The following is a 26,367-nucleotide window of genomic DNA, read 5'->3' on the forward strand; positions in this document are numbered from 1 at the left end:
TGCATTTAAAGGAGCTAGCAACCTTTGCCCTTACTTGTCTGATAACCCCTATATGCAATGCTGTAGTTGAAAAGATATTTTCTCTTTTATCCTCTGTGAAAACGAAGGCAAAAAACAGAATGCAGCTAAATCTTCTTCATGCGATTGTTAAAATCAGAGCTTTTAGAGTAATGTTGCAAAGACTTTTCTGCATCTACAGAAATACTAAAAAACTTTTCAACAGACGGTGTATACCGAATACCGTTCAAGGTGTGAAGGATAATGATCTAGATCTGGAGTTTTTCTTGTGATTGTAATAAAAATATATTTTGTATTTGATTTGTATTGTGTTCTTTTTATACTTTTTGAATATTATATCCTATTTCATTTTTGTTCCAAAATACTTTAGAACAAAAAAGCAATATGAAATTTAATTTGGCTTTTTTAATACTGACTGTACTCATTTTTAGTTTTTTTTTCTGCACTGTTTGGCCTTAAATTAAGATTAGGTTTTGGCAACCCTGGTCACGACCCACGAAACTCATTGTAAATTCAGGTATGAAAACACAAGGTAGAAGTAGAAGAACATTCTCATACAAGATTTCACATTTTAAGTTATACTCTATAATATAATGCAAATACTCTATATAACGTGAGGTAGATGTAGTCTGCAATGAAATATTTATTAAAATAATATTTTTTAATTAAGTATTTTGATTAAATATCAAATATTCATCTAATAAATTTATATATGTTATTACTTTTTATTTATTTTTTCATTACTAGAGAGATTCGTATCAGGCTCGATATAGTGAAATTCATTTCGTGAACTTGAATATCGTCATTAAGGCCGTTCTAAGCATCTTTATTCCACTTTTACCAAGTAAACTAAGAGACAGAGTAAGTACGAATACCTCTAAAAATTATTAGTTTACTTCAAATTTTATGTTTATTTTTGTTAATGTTTCTCTTTCACTTATATAAATAAGCAACACGTGTGAACAGATCAATTATTATTTGTATTTCTTTCGATATAAAGTGTTTATTTATTGGTTTTAAGTACTGTCTTGTCATTTACAAGATATTTACAAGTTTCTGTGAATTCGAAATTTCACACCTTTATGGGAAGTGACGTCAATTTACGTAAACATGTGAAATTTCGAATTTGCTGCATAATGTGAAAGAGTATCATAAGTATAGTATATAGTATATAGTACATAACTAAACACGTGTTTGATGGCAAAGATTTGTTTAATTTTGGCAGACGTTTTCAATTTATTAAATAGGCCATCTTCAGGCTGCATATTTCTTGGAACATCTTTACCATTAGATATCGTTTTAAAATAGAATACAAGAATAATAAGGTTAAACTATTTGAATACAAAGCAAAAATTAATGTAAATAATGAATAACAGTAAAGTACAAAATAAATAACTGAAAACAATACAAAAATTATATATAGTAAAAAATGAAGTAATAAAAAGCGTTAGAAAAGTCCTCGAAAATTACACGAACATTGTTCTACCTAAGGAAGAATTACGGCAAACTGAATTCTGGAACTTGAGGGAGAAATTTCAGGAAAAAACTACTTCAGATGGAAATCAGTTATACAAGACCAAACAAAGAAAACAAAGAAAAGCATTAGCAACAAAGATATAAAACAAACGCGAGAATAATTGAGAAACAATGACTTGGTCTTAAGAAGAGCAGAGAAAAGCAAGCATTTGTTATTATGAAAAGAGAAACTCACAACAAAGGTTTGAAGGATTATACTAAAGGAACAGAATGCGAACAGATTATTAGAAAAATTATTGAACGCAACGAGAGAAGAGTTAAAAAACGAGAAGAAAGTAAGCTAGACAACGTATTAACTTTCCTTAAAAATGTCGGAATAGTAGACCAGGAATGCCAAAATAATTGCTTTCGAAAAATACATAAGCTCGGTGAAGAAATAAGACTGACATATATTCTTGAAGAACGATTTCACAAATACATTTTCACCAATCTGGAAAACATTGTATATTGGTTATTTGTATATTGTATATTTGTATGTATATAATTATATAATATATAATATTACATAATATTAAATATTGAGAATTTATATTCCTCAATAAAAGTTAAATCATATTTTGCAGCACTAATGGAATTTATGTTTTTAAAATCCCAGAATTAATTACTCTATTCACATGACAGATTACGCAAGATTGGTATGCAATAAATTAATTTTTAGTTTTAATAACCAAATACACAGACAAAAAAGTTATCTTCATGGGAAATTCCGTATCAAAATTCTTATGCGAATTAGTGATACTGAAACTGGAAAAATTATTTTGAATGGCTTCAAAGCAGACAATATATATTTTAAAATATATGTGAATGGTGTATGTATAATTTTAAAGAATAACAATGCATAAATTCAATTATTGATAAGGTTAACGAAAACAAAGACGAGCTGAAATTGAAGATAAAACAAAAAGATCACTACATTTTTTGACATGAATATAGAATTCAAAAGCTAAAAATATACAAAACTGTGTACATCAAGCCGACACACAGCTCACTGTATATCCAACTAGCGGCATTCCGGGCACTCATCAGAAGAGATTTTTTATATTATGATAATGTAATAGACAGAATGTAGGAGCGGAACAGAATCAAACAATTGGCCACAACACTAAGATATGGAACTTACACGATAGAAGGTCTAACTAGAAGGTTTGGAAAAACAAACCTAAGACAAAAACGGCAAATCTAATGGAATTACGAAATTTTCTTTTAACAGAAACATAAGTAACATCATGAAAGTAATCGCAGAACGTAAAGGGTCTAGTATGTTTGTAAAAAAGCCCTCAACCATGTCTCGAATTTTAAGTAAAAAACGGATAGATTAAAAAAAGAGGCAGGTGTGTATAAGGTTTGCCAAAACTAAACGATTTTCAGAAGCCAAAAAGTTGTTTAGTGATATATGTATAATTTGTTTTAGAATCTTTTGTAATGTAGATATATAACTCAGATGCAGTTACGTTAGCTTTTTGTAATAGCCTTTTTGTATTTTTTGTTACAAGATAGGACAAAAAATACAAAACTAGCTACTATAAAAAGCTATCGTAACTGCATTTGAGTTACTTTTACTTTCAACCATATGCTACGGTAATAAAGGTGAATGTAAAACTGTATTCATTAAAACAGGTGAATTATGATGCTTGTATAATCAGTCGTGTCTATAAAATAGATTTACATAAGACAAAGAAAGTTATAATTTTTAATGAATGTTTTGCAAATTTTCTTTTCTAATCAATGTTTTATAAGGAAAATAAATTTAAAAAGTACCTTGTAATGCTGTATAGAAAAGGCAAATTAGAACAACCCACAATTGTTGATAAATCCTATTGTGTTTTGAGTACCAATTATATTAATTGATTTTTAAATTACAGGTGCATCTTCATTCTGACATGTCAACATTACACGAATTTATCAGTCCCGATTGCCTGCCCTTAGAATACGGAGGAAATTTGCTAAGTTTCGATCCAACTGCAGCCAATAATATGATTAAAGCTAACGAAGAATTCTTTCGAAAGAACGAAGAATATGTAAAGTTGTACGAAGAACAAAGAAATAAGAATTTCAGCCAAGGCACATTTCGCTACGTTCGTGAAGAAATTGAAGACGAAAAGTTGAAGAAACTGATAGAAAAATCTGAAGAAAGATTTAAATCTTATTCACACGATCCAGAAGCATTTTTGGCTGCTATGAAAGAAGATTCTGAACTTGAAATTACACATTTCTAAGCGATATAGACTCGTCTTGTACTGTACTGTACATTCATGTAAACATATTTGAATTAAATCTCTAAAATAATTTGTATGATAACAGTTGATAATAAATGAGATATGAAATATAAATATAAATTTCATTGATTTAAAATTTATACATATTAAGACATTCATTTTTGGAAGCAAATGTTAAGAAAAATTCGAATTTTTGAAAATTCTCAATGATTTTAATAATAACTTTTCTACTTCTCATCGTACATTTATCATAGCCTATCTTAAAATGTTATACTTTTAAAATTTATATTTATGTTAATGTATCTTTTCGTTGGAAAATGACAAATCGTTGAAATTTTTAATAATTATATAAAATTATTTATTTCTGGTTTTTTTTTATCTTAGTTCGCAAAATCATCAAATATATGAAACACTAACAGATGAGCTCGGCCTTGCCCGTACAAAAAATAACAACAGCAAAGATTAAGATTATTACATGTTTTTATACTTCTAACCTTTCTATTATATTACATTATAATATTTGATATATATTTACAAAGGTTTTATTACGTAAGTGTTTATCACACCGAGTGTCCACTCTAACACATTGAAAAATTTTTTTAAATTGAGTGCGGTAGAGGAATAAAGAACTATTAAAATATACGAGATTGATCACTCTGTGTAATATGCCCTTAAGTAAGATAATCTCTGTAGTTATATAAATCAAATACTAATCGTTGATCTTTTCGTAAGAGAGAGGATGCTCAACCACTACTAATTAATACTGATCTCCTGTCAATATTTGAAAAGTGATCCGTGTTAGACAGGTTGCGATGAACCCACGTGTGTTCCAAGTTGCTAACTTTAACGTCCGAAGTACTTCGTGTAAAACTTGTTTAAGGAATATTTCGGGTGGTAGTTCAAGTCCCATCCTGATCATTCGGCCTCTTTATTGTAATTGAGAACATTCATACGTAGAAATTACGTAAGAATTAACTTTTACTGCATCTAACACAAGCGATAAAATACATTTGGATATGTAAGGATGTATTTGTACAAATGTGTTGTGAGAATTAATAAAAATAGTGTTTGCTTATGATCAGAAGATTACAGATGCTGCCATACATGAAGGCATTCCTTGCAGCTACTGGGCACAGAAAAGGTGATCCTTATAACTGTCGGCACAGACATGACATACATTCGCTCGACATTGATCTTGTGTTTTGTTCAACTATAAATCTCACTTTCATTATGGCGAAAGCAGTGCATTATTTTTTTCTTTAAATCCGATAAGGCATGCTCAATCCCGACAATGAACATGGACAGTATCATTTGGACCCCACTGTATTTAGAAAAATAAGGTAATGGACCCTCAATTTTTATTAAATTTTTGGGTGAAACTTTTATTGAGTTGAGGAATTGTACTCAACAATTAATGAAAAATGACAAAGTTTAATCAAAAGCGATCGATAAAATTTAACGTCAAACACAAATTTAAAAGCCACACAAGAAAGATTCAGCAAGGTCCCGCTCAAATATTTCGATTGCATGTCTCTAAAACATTCTCATTGGTGCATTTCATGTTAAGACAGGAAACAATTGATCACAAACAACAATACAATTTTAATAATTAATTTGAAATAATATTGTAACTACAATTGTTGATTTATTGAAAGCAGGATTAAAATACAAATGGTAAGTGTTGAAATCTTTAAATCATATTTTTAAAACAACTAAATAAAAAAATCCAATTATTGTGGTAATAGAATAGTTTATATCGATCTCGTTTTAATAAAATGAAACATATAAGTTTTTGTAATATCGATCTTGTTTTTAAAAGGCTTCTACTTCAAGTGACAAAATACAGGTCATTGAATGCATGATTTGTAAAAATCAGTATCCAAATCAACAACTATTCAAAGACCATCTGAAGAACAATCCTGCTTGCAACAAATTAACATGTGACGTGTGTCTAAAACAATATAAGCTCTTTGATAGTTTGAACTATCACAAGCGGACTCATTGGAGTGAAAAGCCATTTAAATGTGATGAATGTGAATATTCTACTATAACCATATCATTATTGAACAGACACAAAAGAAAACATTCATCGGAACAATTTTATAAGTGCAATTATTGCGATTATTCTACTCCATGGAGAGACAGTTTGGACGGTCACCTTTTTCTGACACATTATACAGAGTTATCTTCTACTGATGAAGTATGTATTTCCATACATTTATACTAACCTTTAATATAATAAGTCACAAAGAAACAATTTGATAAAATGTTGTAAAACTTCTAGTGTCTTTTTCCATGTTTGTTCTTTTATTCACAAGCATTCTGATTGTAGTTTGTGCAATGTGTGGTAGACTGGTAAACTAATAAACTGCTTATTTGAAATAAAGAAATTAATATACAGCATACAGAGTAGAGGTATAGAAGCACGTCTGACTTCATAAAACTTTTCTATAAATGAATTAAACGCCGCTTGAACTGTCGTTATTTGAGAATGCCACGAAAGCACATTCATAAATTTTTGAATATTTCAAAACTAATTATATTTCCAATTTTTTATATTATCAAATAACGTTGATCATAAATTATACAATTGTTTTTACAAAACGATCAAATACCGTATATTATACATTATATATATATTACTTTCTCATATTGTATTTATTGTTTACATGTATTTTATTGCAAGTGAATGATGTAATTGTATAATGTTTGCTTTTTATGTGAGCCTTTTCCTCTTTGGTAAAACTGTTGTAATCTAAACTATAAAGAAATGTTTTATTATACACGAAAAAAGTTTAATTTGTTTTCAGTAAAATATAAAACGTTAAAAATATTATTATTATTCGAATAAAGGTTGAAAACCGTGCACCTAAATTATTACATGTAGTTATTAAATTTTTGAAACAATTTTATGCCTTAGCTTCCACCGAGGTATAGAGATTTGAAAAAATATGAATGCGAGTTGTGCCAGAAAGGATTTCGATCAAAATACGCTTTAGAAATACACAAGAGACAACACAAAAGAGAACGTCCATTCCAGTGTGATGAATGCTGGAGAAGTTATGCAGTTAAGTCAAATTTAAAAAGACACATGCGATGGAAACATTCAACACAAGCGAAATTTACATCTCAGGTAAAAACAACTTATTCTTTAAAACGTAATTATGTCCCGAATATTGTATTATAAAGAATTAACTCTCTATCATTTCATAAAAAGCACAATCGTGCAATCAATGACTTAAACGAATATGCTTACTGTTTGTTAGGAACTGAACGGTTACTTGTTGGTTCCATATAAAAACCCAATACTGTCACAAATAACAGAATATTGCGCCATCCATTTTGTTTTTTTTTTTTCTTGATCAGCTGCTCGAGATCTAAATATAAATGTATTTGGATTTTTCATTTGCAGCTCTGCTTATTTCGAAACAATGTTTATAAATACTTTTATGCTAATATCATTCTATGATTTAGTATTTTTGGTACAATGTGCACTTCTTTGGACTGATTTAAATATAATTATTAACCTGACTATGTGATTTAACATTCATAAAGCGATTTAATTAATGTTTGTTAAATTATTTCCATCGGTTGATTGTAACACTCTTTGTTTGTTGCACTGAGATTTCTCTAAACAAAAAATTTATCTTTTTGATAATCACTATTATATAATGATGCATGTAATAATCTACATTATTTGTTATTAGCTTATAATTTTAAACCTTTTCAGTGCAATTTAAAACACAAGAAAAAATGTTGAAGTAAAATTATCTAGTTAATCGCATTTTTCAATTGTTTAGCCATCTCGAAGAGAAGACTCGACCCATAGTATTGCAACCTCTGGACAGCATATTTCACAATCCCTGACTCACTCTCCTGTTGAAGTCTCTTCAACAAAAGTAACTCACGAGGAACATGTTAAAGACAATAATGGACAGAAAACTAGTGATAGGGAGAAAATTACTCGTTCTTCTGAGACATTATGTCAATGTGATCAATGTTCCTTCAGTACAAACTCGAAGAAAAAGTGGTTACAGCACAAGAACAGTCACACTGATAACACTCCATCCACTGCAATGGTAATTTATATATTAATATTGGAAATGTTACTGATTTAAAAAAGCAATCGATTAATTATAAACCATTCAATCATTATTCAATCGATTAATGATTAAATGGTTTTATGTTAACCAATGAGCATGTAAAAAATATTTTCACATTGTCGGAATTTTATAAATATAAGAATATCATGCTCTGTATCAGTTGTGTACGCTCTGAAGTATTCTTGTATGATCCTTATTTTCGAAGTATACTAATATAATAAAAATAAGTTGAATTAAAAAACAATTTTCCGATAAGAAAAAAATTCAGTGATATATTTCCTCTCCCCTTATACATGAAGGCTTTTGATACAGATTTACATTCCGGAAATACTTCAATAACTTGAGAATACGCCAATTCTTCATGATTTGTTAACCGTAATGTTTGAGACTTTCGGTTTTAATGGCAGACAATAAAATTTATAATTTATTAAATATTTAAAATATAAAAAAAATATAAAGTATAAAATTCATAAATAAACCTTTAAACTTTGTTTTCTAAGTCTGTTATGAATTTATCATTATTAGTGCATTCAACATTAGCAACATTTACATATCAAAACACTTTGATATTTAATCAAACTAATGTTAAATCACAATATACAAATGTGAATTTCAGTAAATTAATTTTTTGTTTTATTGACGCGTATACTGTATAAGAAAGAACCATTTACTGTCAAGTGTTTGTAATAATTGAAAACTGAAAGAAAAATTAATTATTTTACACAAAGTGCTTACGTCTAAACATTAAATTGTTACTTTTTACAGGAAATTGAAGAAACAGAAGTTCCAGAAATATTGACAGCAGTTGATCTGATTAGCAGAAGCAGATTGGAAATGTTGAAGGAGGAAAAGAAATTCTTAAATTTGGATAAACCATCGACTTCCAAATAAACTTTACAATAAAAATGTACTTTTGTTTCCTGCACAATTTACATATTTTCAAAATATAGTATCAAATTAAGTAAAATTTTTAAATTTTCGAAAAAAAATTGATGAAACTTCGTAAAAATAAAAGAAATTTATTAAAATTTCAATTTTGTTTTAATTTTTAATAGGAGTTTTATATAGAATAAAATAATTATAGAAGAATTAATGACGTAGAAGAAACAAATTCAGTTCTGTCATGTACAATGATCTGGAACAAAATATACATCAGAAACAGTATTATTCCAGGTGACTAAACAAAAAACGAAAGATTTTGTGCTACATTTTTTATTGTGTAAAAATTGTCGACTATTTTAAATCAATTTGAAGAAGTTGTTGTGTTTAATTAACTAAAGGACGTTCTATACATATTTTAAAATATTTCATTATTACTTATTCGATGTGAATCGAATTTAATACTACTTTATTTATTGTTAGTCATTAGTTCTGGAAGGAGATCGGCGCCGTCACAACGTTAGTTTAATATAGTTTAATACAATAAATACATGATATTGCGTGAATTAAATCAAATTAATATTGTAATGTATAATGTGGATTGCATTGTATTCATTGCAGTTAATTCGGGTCTGTGGCTAGAAAGACAGGGTGGATCGGCCACTTCTAAAATCTTCGGAGCCGCGACTGAACGTTTTTCCAAATGACTATACAGTCAACCCCCTATAACACGGTAGACACGTTCCGGTTTTTATGAATCCATTTTCTACGAGTCCAGCCAATCACAGCCGGCACGTATGCAGTTTACTGACTACGGCTGTTTGAAAGGTTTTCTTCCATAAAATTAATCGATTCTAAACTAATTCGACTCAACATTTCCAAAATACATATAATTTTTTGGGAATAATCAATATAAACTATGATATAACAAAAAATCGTAAGATTACTTACCGAGTGTGCACCGTTCGACGACGCCATTGCTTAAGCTTGTTTTCGTCGTGGAGCTTGTCATCGAATGGCGCTCGCGTACTTCCTGATAAATTATTTTTTTTGCGAAAAATTCGCTGAACTTTGGAGACATTATTAATATAAATATAACTTTTATGAACGTTAAATAATAAATAGTTTTTAGTAGGTCCGCTGCTCGTTTAAACTCAACGGTTTGTACAATATCCGCTATTGGTCTAGATTCGACCAATCCTGTCGCGACACGAATCGGCGATGACGTTTTATCGAATTATAAGAGGTTGTTTAGCATGTTTGTACGAATACTCTCGCAATTTTTTCACCGTGATATAGGAATTCGAACTATAGGAACCCGTGTTATAGGGGGGGTATTCTGTTTATATGTTCATATAAAAACGTAAATAACAAATATTAGATTTGTAACTTTGAATATTTATGTGACTAACTCTATTATTATTAAATATTATTAAAGCTAAAAATATACATTTTTAGATCTTCCTTATAACAGAAATTTAATTAAAGCTGCTTCTTGTATGTTGCGTCAGGGTTGTAAATTTCTGTTACATACAAAGAATATACTAATGTTTTCCTTTCCAATTTCAAATTGATTCGAAATTTATAAGGCAAATTTACGCTTGTTAATTAATCTTCTGATTTTATTTACATATATTTGTATGAGATCTGTAGTATGTGAAGGGAGATTATTCTTTTTTTTTAGACTTTCTTGACAAGGGCTGTTGACAACTGAGGCCAGGGTCATGAGGTATTTATTTTAAAAACGATATCTTTTTCGGAATTGCGATGACATTTGACAAGTGATGTCCATATTACCTTCAACATCCAGCAGTTTGTAACGGACAAATTTTCGGATTAGATTAGGATCGAATGAGTCATGGACCGTGAATGAATAGCCATGGGTTTTGGGGTCAAAAACTCATAATATTGTGGAAAAAGATAGTACTTCACATTGTTACTTGTTGCTGAGAAGTCTGCTGCTACGAAGCAACGTAAGACGAATTGAAACCCCAGAATAGACTGATCATTGGGGTATGGACTCACGAGTGTCAACGATGAAAGTACACGGCTAATATCCTCGTTAGTCGTAACAAATTGAAGTCACCAGTGAGGAACAGAGGTTTGTAATATCTGAAGAGGGGAACCAAAATACAGTAGACCCCCCTATAACGCTTAGATACGTTCCACGCTAACCGAAAATTACGCTGTAGGAACGATTAAATACATGAGCCAATCGCAGCCCGATAGGTGGGAACTTTACGGACTAAGGCTGTTTGAAAGGTTTTCTTCTATAAAATTAACCGATTCTAGACTAATTCCACTAAATATTTCCAAAATACGTATAATTTTTTGGGAATAATCTGTATAAACTATGCTATAAACAAAAAATTATAGGATTACTTACTGTGTACCGTTCGACTACGCCGTTGCTTAAAGCTGGTTTTCATCGCGGAACAGCACACGAAACGACGGCCGCAATTTCTGATAACGAATTTTTGGCAGAAAAATAACTTGACCTTTGGAGACATCATTAATATAAATAATTTTTATGGCCGTTGAATAAGAAGTGTTTCTTTCACAAGAAATGTATAAAATTAGTGCTGTATTAGACTTACGGTACCTAATTTACATACTGTGCAGACGATAATAAACTCAACTTACTAGCCTAAAATCTCCGTAGCGTGTTGCCAGGCGGCAGAAAGCATATATATAATTATAATAAAGTTACAATAAATTAAGTTAATATATAATTATATATACAGTACCTAATTTATATATAATTAATATATAATTATATGTACAGTACCTAATTTATATATAATTTATATATAATACTAAACAGACGATAGCAAACTCAATTTAGCCGCTCCGTAGCGTGGCGCAGGGTCGGAGGAAAGTAGTTCGGCTGCTCATCCACTATTGGTCCAGACTCTATCAATCTTGTCGCGAAACGACGTTATAGGAGGTACGTTATACGAAAGTTGCTACAATTTTTTCGCTACGTTATAGGAATTGTCGTTATAGGAACGTACGTTATAGGGGGGTCGACTGTAAAAATAACGGCTAGTTTTAAATGAAAAGGAAGAGAAAACGATAAGTTCATTGTTCATTTGTCTTACACATAAGGTCCGGCAATAATTGTTTTTTGCAGCCAGAAATTATTATGTATATAATCATATAATAAGAAAGGATAGAGTTGTTTTTAAAGATAACAAAGTTATGCAACTAAAATCAATTTTTCGTAATTTACAAAAGAAAATTAAAAATCTTGAGAAAAAAAAGGAAAATAGTCCCAGGATCTTCGAAAACTCGGGAATGGAACGAGAACCTTTTTCTGTTTTTCTAGAGGATGATAGAAAGTCGGACTTTTTCCTGTTTCATGTATTAACATGATGATTAACTTAATAAATCAAATTAGAAAGGAATTAGAAACTAGACTTTATAAACATGGGAATACGTTTGCAAATACAAAGTTACTCCAATTTTTCGATAAGTCCTATGCTTCCGAAAGGTTTTATCATTCCACAAAAGTTAATATCTTGGCCTGCATTTGATCCACAAAATATAAATATTTGGCTTAAAAATCTGCAAGGAATAAAAGAATGTCTCCAATTATACGATATAACATTTATTTCCACAGTAAAGCTTCAATCAGAAATAATCTTGGTAAAAACAATTAGGCTAGAAGAAGGAAAATGATATGAATTGACCTGGACTAGGTTGAAAGCACAAATCAAAAAATGGTTTAAAACATATTCCATTGTAAAAAGTAACTAAAATGTATGATAGCGTTTAAGAGAAATTAAAATTAGTCTTTTCTTATGTTTTCGATAAATTATAATTAATTAATTGTTTGAATCATGAATATTCAGAAATAGAAAAAATCGGACTATTAAACAATGGCCGCAAAAGCAAGAAAGAATGTCTATTGCAAGTAAAACATTGAATACTTTTAGATCATTTTAACAAAGCAATTACGGAAATGGACTCCATCACAAAAAGAGGGCTCAAAAATACTATACCACACATCCTTTTTTTCGCGATTTTTTGACAGATAAAACCCCGATCAAATATCCCTCCAAATCTACAATTATTATTAAATTAAAGTTGTAACGTAAACCATGACCTTAATCAAAACAGCAATTAATCGTGATAATAACTGCCAAACAAAGTAAATGATGAGGTAAGATGAGTAACAATACCGGATAGGTGTTAATAATTCGTCGGACATCCGATTTCTGACAGCCCGTATCAACAACACCCGGAACTAGATCGAATTTAGAACGCATTAAATTAAAATTCGTCTGACCATTCTCAAACGAGACACATATAAAAAGGGATCGCACCCGAACATCGGCGCAATCGTCTAAAGAAACCTACTCTACTACCGACAAGACCTCTTCAGACCTCTACCTCTCATTCACGGAACTCGTTTGTGACTTGGTCGCCGTATCAACGCAGCATACAGGTATTTACTTTACGGTTTATAGAAACTCTCTAGATTCTAACTTAGACTAGTGTTAACGAAAAACTAATTAATAGCAAGAACCAATCCAGATCTGCTTACTTCGCTACGGGACTTCCGTTAATATCGGACTGTTTAAATGTCAGACTACCGTAACCCAATAGAATTGTTATTTAGGTGTGGAATGTATTGTTTAATCGTTTTCTTTTCGTATGTTTTTGCTATATTAAATTTGTTTCGCTTATGTTTGAATGTCATCCTTCGTGTATTGCCGACACTTTATTAACGACCTCACTAACCTTCCCACTTCTCAAAATTTTCGCCATTCATTGACACCGTGAACGGGATTTGCATTTCATCGTCGTTAAAGAGGAGATAAAGACACACCCCTGGACCTCCTCGGTTTCTCACACAAATTTTGCTATTTCTAGCAGAGGCAGTTGTTGAGCAGTTTGGCTAAATAACAATGGCAACAGCAACTACAAATCTAACTAGCTAAATTAAATATACTGTATTTAATGAAATATTCATCAAATGTAAAAACAATCGAATAATTGCACTCATTATTGCGTTTTTTAAATATAAAATATCAACATTACATGACACCAATCGTGTAGTACAATATATATAGTTGGCCAAATAAATATATATAGACCTATATATATAGTTGGCCAAATAAAACACAACACCATGATGGCCTGTAGATACTGAAACAATATTTATTAGACAAATAACATAAGACAGAAGGATGAAATGAGTAAATTGACAGCTCCGTTCGACTAGCAGAACGTGAAAAAAATCAATATTTTGTGCTGCCATCCTGAACAGCAATAACGGCTGTCACACACCGGGCATTGAAAGAGGCTTTCGATGATTGCGATATTATGCTGCTTCAACATGTTGCCAAAGTTCATCGGAAGTAGCAACAGATGGTGTGTGTTGTGCCAGTCGCAGGACGATCATTGACCAGGCGTGTTTGATAGGTAAAAAATCGAGAGAAAAAGCAGGAGGAAGGTGAGAAAGTAGAAACTAATGGCGTTCCAAACCATAACGCATGGCTACAGACGAGTATGGCGATGAAAATTACAAGCATAATGGAAGATCCTTCATGGTATTGCATTTGCTTGGCTAAGAGTCTATTTTTTTGTACACTTAAATATGTAAAAATAAAGAGATTAATGGTGCGGTTTATTTCAAAAACGTTAATTGTGAATTTCTTAAAAGTTGAAGGTTAAAATGTCTCGAAATAAAGCTATTTTTGACATATCACTTGTAAAGAGGAAATGATTTGCTTTGTTTTTCTTTCTAATGTCATGATGATTTCACTAATCTCTATTCAGTGACAGATCCGGGGAGCAAATTTTATAATTTGTGCTATAAAAATAGCAATAGGGTATATAAAAGTTTTATTGCTTTAAATAATTACTTGAAATAAATTAAAGAATACAAATCACATCAACATGTAACAAAATTGAAAATACTTTATTAAAATACTGTACATGAAATGAAATCAGTTATATAGATATATATCTACTAATATAAAAGTAATGTGCTTCTTTCTTATGATAATTATAATACAATAGCTTTGAAATATAGGAACGTTAAAGTTTGTTTTTACTCATGGACTCCTGAAAACTTTCTGTGGAATTCTTGGGGGATCGTGGATCTTTGGTAAATAAGTCCTGTCTTCGTTGAGGAAGTCCCTGCACCACGTTGTAGAGAAAAGTAGAAGCAACTTATGCAAATACATACTTTGATGAATATCTTGCGTAATTGGTGTTATAAATAAAAAAAATAAATAAATGCGTTAATAGTTTCGCTATTAACGCATTTATTGGCGGTACAGTTATTGGACACGTAAAGAAATTTTTATTGTAAAAATTCTATTACTTTAGAGAAAGATCAAAGCGAGCAATATGAGACTTACTTATGAATTCTTTATATGTACAGTACTGTACATGTATATTCTTACTACTGCCAACATCTAGAATATACAATTGCCAATCGTTTAACCCAAAATATGTCTTGTTTTACAAAAATGAAAAATTGTAGTTATTGGATACACGCAACAACAGAGAAACCTGTAGGAGTTTTGCTACCTACTGACAGCAAGAATTTGTATAAACGCTACAATGCAATATTTCCAGGATAGCTTTTATTCATTCATTTAACCCAGTGGTTTCCAATTAGTGGTACGCGTACCCCTGGGGGTACGCGAAATTGCGTGAAGGGGTACGCGCGGCAATTAAAATCGGTCGATTTAAAATTTAAATGCATGAGATGAAGCAATCAAAAAAAATAATGGGTGAATCACCAAAAATTCGGCAATTTACAACATAATGTCGAACGCACAAATTCGTTCATTTATAACTAAAAATATTCTCGAAATTTCATCAAAAAAATGCATTTGTGACAATACCTAAATGAAATTCTTGCGCAAGAAACAAAATTGTACAATTAACACAATTTGTTTTCGCGAAATTAATTTTGAAAATTTTTGTCGCTGTTATTTCTCGCGCGCGACAACGCGACTTCTCGCAGAGTATAATGAGACTTCACTGAGTTTAATAATCAGTTACTATATCTCGTTTCTAAAACAGGCTAAAATTTATGATATCAGCGAAGCGACAATAAAATATTCGCTACCATTTTGCGCAACATACCTCTGCAAGAGCGGATTTTCGGCCATGACAAACATGAAAACTAAACATCGTCACCGACTTCAACTCGAAGATGACTCGAGAATGAAGCTGACCAAAAAGCAGTGGCGTAGCGTGGGTGTCAGCTGCCTGGGGCGGAGGAAAATTTCACCGCCCCCTTATTTAGGTATCTCAATTTAAAAGACTAAAATTCAGTTTCGTCACAGAATAAGTAATGAAAAATTCTGTTTTTATTTCAATCGGTCCGAAACGTAAGTGCGACAAAAATATGAAATAAAATTGTTCAAATTTTTACAAGATATTATTTATTGCGAAATTTTGCCGCCCCCTAAAAGTGTTGCTCGGGGCGGGCCGCCCCTGCCGCCCCCACTATGCTACGCCACTGCCAAAAAGCAACCAGATTTTACAAAGCTGTGCAAAGAAACTCGTGCACATTTGTCGCATTAAAATTAAATAACCTTATGTTATTTTCATTATTATTAGAATTGTATTTTAAAAGTAATAAATGTAAAAAAAAACTTATTTCATTTATTACTAGCTGTGTACCCACAGCTTCGCCCGCATTAAATCGAATTTTTTCGTGAGAGTAAGGGTGCGACTATGCAGACGCGAATTTAGAGCGAGCGAGAGGTTGCGAGCGATCTAGTTTTCGCAAAGGAAAACCATGCATAAACGTTAGTGGGAAGCGAATTTCTGGTTCTCGCACATATCTGACTGGTTTTGATATTTATCGCGTCTCGCCTCTTCTCGCCACATATTCTCGCTCGCTTGGAAAATTCGCTCGCTCGCGTCTGCATAGTCGCAGACTAAGATATTTTCTTGCAGTAAAATGTAGCCTATGTCCATCTCTAACATGTAAGCTATCTCTGTGCCAAATTTTATTAAAACCCGTTTAGCGGTTTAGACGTGAAAAGGTAACAGACAAACAGAATTGCCTTCGAATTTATAATATTAGTATGGATTAATATGAATTTCTGCTATAAGGGGTACGCGAGTTTTAGCTCTTTTTTGAAGTGGTACGTAGGAAAAACTAATTGAGAAACACTGATTTAACCTATATACAGTATAGGCTATACATGCACAATTATTACAAATTATCGTCATCAATGTTATTTCAATGCTTTAGACGTTTTAATTATTACAGTATGTATTTTCCTCTCAGTACAGTAGTCGAAAATGTGTGGTATTTCTTACGACAGTTATACGCTAGATGACTTATTATCAATTATTAAATATTTAAAATCTTACAGTCTTTAATGTTAAGAGCAATAAAACTAAAATACAGTAGACCCCTGTAACGTGGGTTCCTATAACGGAAATTCCTATAACTTAGCGACAAAATTGCGGCAGTATTCTTATAAAGGGACTCGTAAAACGTCGTCGCCGACTCGTGTCGCGACAAGATTGATCGAATCTGTACCAGTAGTGGACGAGCAGCCGAACTACTTTCCGCTGTCCAGCGCCACGCTATGGAGAGTTTAGGCGGGTAAATTGAGTTTGCTATCGTCTGTACAGTATTATATATAAATTATATATAAATTAGGCACTGTATATATAATTATATATTAACTTAATTTATTGTAACTTTATTATAATTATATATATTTTTTTTCTTGCCGTCTAGCGCTACGCTGCGGAGAGTTTAGGCGGATAAGTTGAGTTTACTATCGTGTATCGTCTGTACAGTATGTAAATTAGGTACTGTAAGTCTAATACAGTACTGTAATTTTATACATTTCTTCTGAAAGAAACATTTCTTATTTAACGGCCATTAAAATTATTTATATTAATGATGTCTCCAAAGGTCAACGAATTTTTCGCAAAAAAATAATTTATCAGAAAACGCGGCCGCCGTTTGGTGCGCTGCTCCGCGAGAAAACAAGCGTAAGCAACGGCGTAGTCGAACGGTGCACACTCAGTAAGTAATCCTACAATTTTTTGTTTATAGCATAGTTTATACGGATTATTCCCAAAAAATTATACGTGTTTTGGAAATGTTGAGTGGAATTAGTCTAGAATCGGTTAATTTTATAGAAGAAAACCTTTCAAACAGGCTTAGTCCGTAAACTTCACACCTATCGGGCTGCGATTGGCTCGTGTATTTAAGGATTCCTACAACGTAAAATTCTTATAAAGTGGAACGTATCTAAGCGTTATAGGGGGGCCTACTGTATCTAATAATTGTAGTCATATTCAGTTACTTCGTTTAATGTTATCATCCAAATTAGTGTTATTAGCGTTTTTTAACGCTAATAACGAAGTTTTATTTGTTATATTTGTTATATATTTGTTATATATGAAGTTATATTTGTATAATAACACGAAGTTTCTTTACAGTAAGCGAATTCTATTGTATTTGAAATACTTCGGTTTAGTGTCAATTTTCAATTTCAGAAACAACAAATGCTAACGTTAAATGAAATTTTGATTACATCTTTATTTTTACTTTCCAGGCTCTGTTATACATGACAGAAGAAAAGTATGGTGATCGATCAAAAACGACCACCCAAGATTTTTACATCTTTTGACTCAGGGGACTTTGAGACGTCGAGAAATGCAAAAATTCCGTATAAATGCTAGTGTATGGGGGACACGATTTTGTTAACCCTGTTTGAAGCTTAATAACTTATCTGCTTTTGTCGAAAATTTCTGAAATTTTGCATGAAAGTTTGTGTATTAACAAATTGTTACTAAAAGTCGATAACTAATAAAATCGTCATTAATTTCGACTCTACATGAACTCTATCTCATCAAAATTTAACTGCATTAATCAGAAATTTTTTATAAAAAGCACAAGAGTCATTAAGATTGAAACTGAGTTTAGAAAATCGTGCTCCTCCCAAACACAATACACTCACCCTTCTCTACCCAGAAAAACCCATTATTTGTATCTCTGGACGTTTTAAGTTTCCGAGTCCAAAAATGTACAAATCTTCAGGGTTCATTTTTTGATCGATTGTCATACTTTCCCTCACTTATATATAACTGTCGGAAAAGTAACAAGATTCTGTCTCTAGTTACCAAATTCATACTTCGATCAGGATAATGAGTTCTTGATCCTGATCGAAATTAACTATATTTTAAATTATCTAAAATATTGAAGAGCATAAAGATCTGAAAATTGAACGACCTCCTCTTAAGATTTTTTGATATTAACACGAGCTGTCATTTCTTTAAAATAATATTCTTATGTTTCAATAGATTGCTTTTAGTTTGTTACAGGTTGAAGTAATTTATGCTCTTTATTATTTCACTTCTCTTATTAAGTTTTTAACTCTTTGCCCAATGTGCACCAAATTTTGATATTTATTCTCAGAGACCTGAGAAAAATCTGCATGCTACCACATGACTGTGACATGAATATATCACATGATATATGAATGTCACATGAATATTCATGAAACTATGACTGAAAAATACTGTACTTGAAATCCCATAAAAAAACTGGTGAAACCAGGTTTTAAAGTAGAAGTCAGTGGAAACATTTAAATGTTGTCGTTAGGGTTTCTCATTTCCCGGTCTTTTGCTTGTTCCGGGATCCCGGGATAAAAATGAACTGTTTCCCGGGATCCCGGGAATTCCCGGGATAGAATCAATTATTATTAAGGTATACAAAATATCTTGAAATCAAATGATATAATTATTTTCCATTTTTAAAGTAATTTTAAATTCTGTAACCTCGAAAATCATATTAATAATGCTGTGTAAGGTCTATAGGCCTATAATAAAAATTACCTTTAAATAACGTAGAAATTTTCACAAATAGAAAAAAATTAATTAAAGTTTGCTGGAAACTGCATACAACAACAACAAAAAAATGTTTTGAATTGAGTTAAAAATTAAAAAAAATGAACTTCTAATTTAGAAGGTAATTTTCGTTTTTTAAATAAAATATAATACAAAATATTGCAAACTTTTATAAGATTTTAAAAAGCAAAGATGGTCAATACTCCGATAACTCACTCTAATTCTTATTTTAGTAATGAAAAGTCTTGCCACCGAGAATGCCCTTTCCGATTCAATTGATGTGATTGGAATAGTGTTTAATGCATTTAAGAGAAGACAGATATTATGTGTTTTTTCACCTGTAGCCTGGAAGATTTCGAGTTCGTTTTCGAGATTGTAGTACTTCTTTCGCTCTCTAGTATTCTTGATTTGTCTACCTTGGCTGCTTTAATAGCGGCATCAAGCTTAGAGCTCGATAATTCGGCAATTCATTTGGCTTTAATAATCAGGTTTATGAAGAAAAACTTCATACTTGCAGACTTTGTACTCGCTTGTATCCTTGCCCAATTTGCACAATCTGGCGTCAGGCATTTATTGAAGCTACTGGGCATGGTTAAAAATCAAGACAGCGTAAGCACAATTATTCCAGATATTACAGGTTCCGACAAGTAGAGAATTTTTATAGTCCTGCCACAAATAAGCTATATATTGATTATTGACCATTTGTGACATGCTATAACGAGCAAAAATTAAAAAAAAACTAATAGGTAGGTTTAAAATTAATAAATACAAATGTATTCTGACAGTGAATGAGTTAATTATGCATTCTATTTGCAAAATTCCTCAACCTTAACACAAAATAAGAAAAAAAGTGAATTTTTAAGAAATTTGCGAGATTTTCCGGGATAAGAAAAATTTCCCGGGATATTTCCCAGGTTAAAAAAACAACCGGGATCCCGGGATCCCGTTTGAGAAACCCTAGTTGTCGTATAAGAAGTGGAAGCAGATTTAACACTTTTAACATAATATGTGAATAATGTGCACATTACACAGACTACAACTATAGGAAGTTTTGGAGGAAGCAGCCATCATTATAATAAATCGGAAAAATAAACGTCGTCACAGATAAAGGCTTTACTTTGTGCCTTAATGTCGAATTGCACTACATTAATTAGTTGAACGTTACAACATGTTTGAGTAGTACTAGCGAAGGAAGTTTGAGACACCTTATTCACATGTTAAGTCTTACTGTCAAATCTGCTTCCGTATTCTTATGCCACAACATTTAAATTTTCTTTATTTAGCTGTTTATCCTGAGCTCTACTTTTTCAACCTGGTTTCACCAGTTTTTTATGAGATTATTAAAGCATTAAAACTTTTATATATTGCTTTTTTCATTGCACAAATTAAAAAATTTGTTCCCGGATCCGCCATTTGGGAACAAATAGTGAAATAAGTGAAACTAGTCTGCCATCCGGGAACAACTAGTGAAATAATCATGACAAAGAAAAACAAAGCAAATAATTTCCACTTCAGCTAGTGATATGTCAAAAATAGCGTTACTTCAAAACATTTTCGATGAGTAAATAAACATATTTTAATACATAATTAATGCCACATAATGTTCATATTTTATATTTTAAAAAATCCATCAACCAATTAATTAACTTTCCCGGAAATATTAAGTGACTCCGTCTGTTATCATATTTTATTAAAAAGTATTTTATATTTTTAAACTATTATAAATGGCAAAATGCTTATGAATCGTAAATGCTAATAATAAATAAAATCTTTATTAAGTATGATCTCACTCGAAATGTGACACGTAACTCTCTCTTTCTCTCCACCCCTTCTACCTTTAATTAATCATCAAAATTTAATAGCATCAATCCCCCTAATACACAAACATTCCTGCGAAATTTCAGAAGTTTTTGACAGAAAGCACAAGAGCATATAAGTTATTAAGCTTCAAACAAAGTGAACAAAATCATGCATCCCCACACAATAACTATACATATATAAAACATCTATACATACATAAATTACCAACGACTTTTTTGAATTCTTCGACAATTTAAGGTGTCCAAAGTCCAAAAATGTAAAAATAATGAGGGGTGTCATTTTTGACCGATTGCCATACTTTCCCTCTATCTTATATACTCGTAAGTTATATAAGATTAATAATTCTGGTGCTTTTTGTCGAAAATTTTGAAATTTTGCGGAAAGAATTGTGTATTAGGGAGATTGATTCTATTAAATTTGTATTGTCACTGGTAGAGAAAGTGATGAGATAAAGGAGGTTCGTTTGTCATATCTCTAGTAGGACAAACATAACCCTACTCGTTATTAGCATTTACAATTTTTTATATTGTACAAAATATGCATTTTTAAGTGTTTATATGTTAGATATTTATTCTGTAAAATCATTATAAAAGTTAATAGATTTAAGGAACGTTATTATATTTTTAATCCTTCAATATAATTTGATTAATTTTATTATTTCTTTTTATTTCCAGAAATTGCGATGTCGTCTTTAAGATTCATTGGTATCTTTTTATTTCTGATAAATTTGGGTAAATTTTTTATTTATTGCTTTTTTTTTCTTTAATTTCTTAAATAAATGGAACTAATTACATGTTTTACATATCAATAATTATTTCAAAATTTATCATTAATTACAAAACTTTTTAATTTTAGATGTAAAGATTTGGATAATATTTTACTTTATTTTTTCAAATTTTATAAAGTATTTCTTAATTAAATGATTCGAAATTATTTTATAAAATTATTAATTAATATATTACGTTTAAAGCACTATCCAATTATAAGATATTCTAGAACAGGTGTTCCCAACCTGCTCATTAGTGGTCTTTATAGAGATCGATAAATTACTAGACATCGTTTGAGGCACAGGAAGTATTATTAAAATGACGTGTTTTATACAAAATTGCGCATTTTACTTTACTAAAATTTAAAAATTTATGCCGTGTTTTGAGACATTTTTCAAGAATTGACTACCTGCGAAGATCTAAAATGGCGTTTTTAGAAATTACACCAGCCAAGAGACCTGGAGGTAGAAAAGGGATAAAACAAGTACTTGGGATCATAAAAATAAATCATTAGGGATCTAATAGAAGGGTGACCTATGGCTTTTATTTTATCCAATTTTTAATGTATTCTTATCTTGAATCACCAAATATCGTAGTACATATATTAAATTCAATTTTAGAACAGGATCGACAAGCAGTAAAGATTGGGAACTCCTGTTCTAATGTGACCACAAAGTCTCTTTGCGTGTTATGTTGCTTTCTATTCACAAATTTGAAGTTTTTATTATGCTCATGGAGACTTCTTCCATGTTGACACTGGAATTAAGAGTTTACAGATAACTGTTTTTAGATCTTTATCTGATGTGGAAAAAAGCGGAATTAAACAGTTTTTTTCACACTGTTCCAAAGCGAATTGTCACATGTTAGGTCTGGATTTTGCAAAAGCGCATCGGATAGTTCTTTTGCGATACGGTACTTTCTACCTGGGAGGTCCACAACACAATCTCATGCATAGAGACTCTTTGGTCACTCAGTGCATAAAACAGTCACTCTTAAATTGATTGTAATTCATTTGTTTTTCGTCTAGAATACTTTGTATTTGGCCAAAGAGAAATTCGTTTTGTTCCAACACTTAATGGCAAACCGTTCAAATGTGTTTTTTGGACTGAGATGATACGTCATAATTGCAAACGTCTGTGTATGAAGCATTTTCCTGCACACGGAGGTGGATGTACCTTGTTTAAATGTTATTGCTTAATATGTGAAGATTAAATTTATCTTTTTCTCACTTAAGAAAATATGGATTTACAGCTTCAAACCTTCATGATTTTTAACGCTGTCTCAATGTTGAAAATTTTAAATATAAAAGTTTATTTTATAATAGTATTGTGAACTAAATTTACTAGTCAAACGAATTAAGTTCATCGATTATGTTGATTTATGGTATATAGTTTGAATTACGTGAAGAAATGTATTACAAATAAAATTTTGTAACTACTTAAGTTTTCTTTAAGTAAATATTTAGTAATCACAGAAGACAAAATCATCAAACAATACTGTATATACAATATAAATATTTAATCTATCTTCAAAAAAACTTATTCAGACATTATTTAAAAATCAAACCAAAAATTTTAAGTGTAATCTAACATTTTAAAATATTGCCGACTCAGTCATTTTTATATGAATAACAACATTAACAATATATTACTTTACGTTCTTGCTGATATATATCAAGTGGTAGAAAAATTGCACAGAAATAACTCTTAATTGTAAATCAAATATATTGTATCAAACGATATTCCAAAGCAAAAGTTTTATGTGTAATCTATTTTGTATCATACATTATATTTTGCCATAGAAATTTGTAATCCAGTATATACCAAATCTACACTACTAACGTGTACATTAATTTTAGCACTGAGTACATATGATATTAAACAGTATAATTTTGCACCATATTTTGCATATAATTTTACACAAAGTTATATGGTTTAAATTATATGGTTTAATATGACAGTTTAATAAGAGAATGACAGATATGGATGTCCAAATGATGTGATAGGAGAGTTGCTTCTTAAGACAAGAATTACTATTTGTTTACAACTATTTCATACTATTTACACATAAAAAGTATTTTAGTGGATTAAATTTTCTTTTATCATTTTTTAGATTAATACAAATTTAATTTAACAGATAAAATGAATTATATCAATTTCACTGACATGTTAATGGAAATAAAAAGAAAAAAAATATTTTAAAAATTGCTTCTGTTTCTACTTAATGCAATAATGTGACATTACACTTATTTATTTATGTATACGAATGCAGCAAACTTTTGATAATTTATTATTGTCATGTTGATCCGGGACAGCTCTAGCCCTCTTGCCTATAAATACCTCTAATGTAAAGAAAATAAATGCTAACAAATAACCTGACAAAAGAAGAAAAAAAGCCCCTGAAAAGTTTGATAAATTTAATGATTCAAATTGATTTTTCACTTTCTTATTTCCTTGCTTTGTATCCATCATCTTTTGAAGTATTCCGGTTTCAAACGCTTGAGAAACCCTAAAATTAGAATTAGAACAATTTATATTTATGTACTGAAAAGTAATAATTGTAAGTAAATAATAAAATCGAATACAGAGCTGAGCATATTAATTACATACCTGAATGTAAACATGTGTTTCTGGGGAATACATAGCTGTGTTTTAAATATTTAGATATATAAGTAGTAGTGGTTTGGGCCATACTGATCACAAAATTAATTTCAGATGTCGATTAAATTAAAATTGCAAGTAAAAATTTGTTGAATGGATTTATTTCAGATTATAAAATTAATTTTTTGAGTAAATTACTATCGAATAAATTAAAATTGTAAATAAAACTTTGTTGAATGTATTTATTAAATATCGTAAAGAGAACAATTCTTTTTAAAATATTTGTAGTATTAACAAATTTTTTAATATTATCCAACCTTAGACATCTAAAATGTTTGATGTCTAAATAATTGTAGGTAACAGTTTTTAAAAATATTTTTTTAATCTTATCTATCCACCTTTAAATAAAAATAATTCATTATATGTTGTGAAATAATTTAACAACTTTTGTAAATTACTGTGTTTGATCTCGCCAGTTATATCCAATGTTTTTTGTCTATAAAATTTAATTCATGAATTTTTTTGCTAGTAAAATCGACTTGCCATTGATCTTTCGCTGATAATTGATACTTTTTAACAGAATCTATATAAATGTCTATTACAGCTTCTATAAGACTGTGAAACGTTATGACCAACTGTCGATAACTTGAAATGCTTCAAAATCTATTAGCATCGCATTCTGTAATTTATATAAATAAAAATTAGGATTAGTATTATTTTATATTTAATAAGAAAATAACAAAATGATTTCATACATAAATATTTTTTACTGGCCATATAGAATGTTCATTGATATACCAACTGTTTTGTCTTCTTATTTTTGATGTTATATCACGATTAAATTCAATTATTTCATCCATTTTATCAAATTGTTAATTTGAAACTTATGTTTTTAAAATTAAAAGAATTTAGTTTTAATTTTCTGATTACAAATTTGAATTGAATTAAATTTTATTTTAATAATAAGTTTAATATATTCCATTTAATTATTAAATTTATTATAAAATTAAGTTGTACTAATTTGTAATAATAATAAAAAATTGACACCTACTCACTTAGAATAAATAATTAATTGTTAAAAAATAAACATTTGATAATTAATTTCAAATTGTTGTGTTTTAATTTACTCAACGAATTTTTTTAAAATTATTATTACAAATTAGTACAACTTAATTTTATAATAAATTTAATAATTAAATGGAATATATTAAACTTATTATTAAAATAAAATTTAATTCAATTCAAATTTGTAATCAGAAAATTAAAACTAAATTCTTTTAATTTTAAAAACATAAGTTTCAAATTAACAATTTGATAAAATGGATGAAATAATTGAATTTAATCGTGATATAACATCAAAAATAAGAAGACAAAACATTTGGTATATCAATGAACATTATATATGGTCAGTAAAAAATATTTATGTATGAAATCATTTTGTTATTTTCTTATTAAATATAAAATAATACTAATCCTAATTTTTATTTATATAAAATTACAGAATGCGATTCTAATAGATTTTGAAGCATTTCAAGTTAAAGATCGTGAAATTATTTATCGACAGTTGGCCATA

At 30.1% G+C, this 26,367-nt stretch overlaps 2 protein-coding genes and 1 long non-coding RNA gene across 3 annotated transcripts in view; all 3 read left to right on the forward strand.

The window, feature by feature from the left end:
- Nucleotides 1-3,788, forward strand: part of LOC111632326 (alpha-tocopherol transfer protein-like) — a 56,787-nt gene extending 52,999 nt beyond the window's left edge. Inside the window, exon 6 of the mRNA XM_023376726.1 lies at nucleotides 3,417-3,788. Coding sequence (XP_023232494.1) covers nucleotides 3,417-3,770 — 354 coding nt within the window. The 3' untranslated portion in view covers nucleotides 3,771-3,788. The remainder of the gene's footprint in view (nucleotides 1-3,416) is intronic.
- A 1,504-nt stretch (nucleotides 3,789-5,292) lies between these two features.
- Nucleotides 5,293-8,871, forward strand: LOC111632325 (zinc finger protein 62 homolog). Its single transcript, XM_023376725.1, has 5 exons — nucleotides 5,293-5,444; nucleotides 5,590-5,970; nucleotides 6,691-6,903; nucleotides 7,571-7,849; nucleotides 8,639-8,871. The coding sequence occupies exons 1-5, from the start codon at nucleotides 5,442-5,444 to the stop codon at nucleotides 8,762-8,764; spliced, it is 1,002 nt and encodes a 333-aa protein (XP_023232493.1). The 5' UTR covers nucleotides 5,293-5,441; the 3' UTR covers nucleotides 8,765-8,871.
- Nucleotides 8,872-13,078: 4,207 nt separating this feature from the next.
- Nucleotides 13,079-23,636, forward strand: LOC111632312. Its single transcript, XR_002757837.1, has 3 exons — nucleotides 13,079-13,202; nucleotides 22,102-22,158; nucleotides 23,222-23,636. It is a non-coding gene; the product is annotated as an uncharacterized LOC111632312 (long non-coding RNA).
- Nucleotides 23,637-26,367: the final 2,731 nt, after the last annotated feature.

This window comes from Centruroides sculpturatus, unplaced genomic scaffold (assembly GCF_000671375.1).
Source record: "Centruroides sculpturatus isolate CEXI.00-Female unplaced genomic scaffold, Cexi_2.0 scaffold435, whole genome shotgun sequence".
In the NCBI taxonomy this organism is placed as follows: domain Eukaryota; kingdom Metazoa; phylum Arthropoda; class Arachnida; order Scorpiones; family Buthidae; genus Centruroides; species Centruroides sculpturatus.

Bases quoted from the DNA above. Each gene is read 5' to 3' on its own strand.
- LOC111632325 (XM_023376725.1), top strand. The intron at 5,971-6,690 runs GTATGTATTTCC...TTTATGCCTTAG, and splicing joins AGTTATCTTCTACTGATGAA to CTTCCACCGAGGTATAGAGA. The intron at 6,904-7,570 runs GTAAAAACAACT...TCAATTGTTTAG, and splicing joins AAGCGAAATTTACATCTCAG to CCATCTCGAAGAGAAGACTC.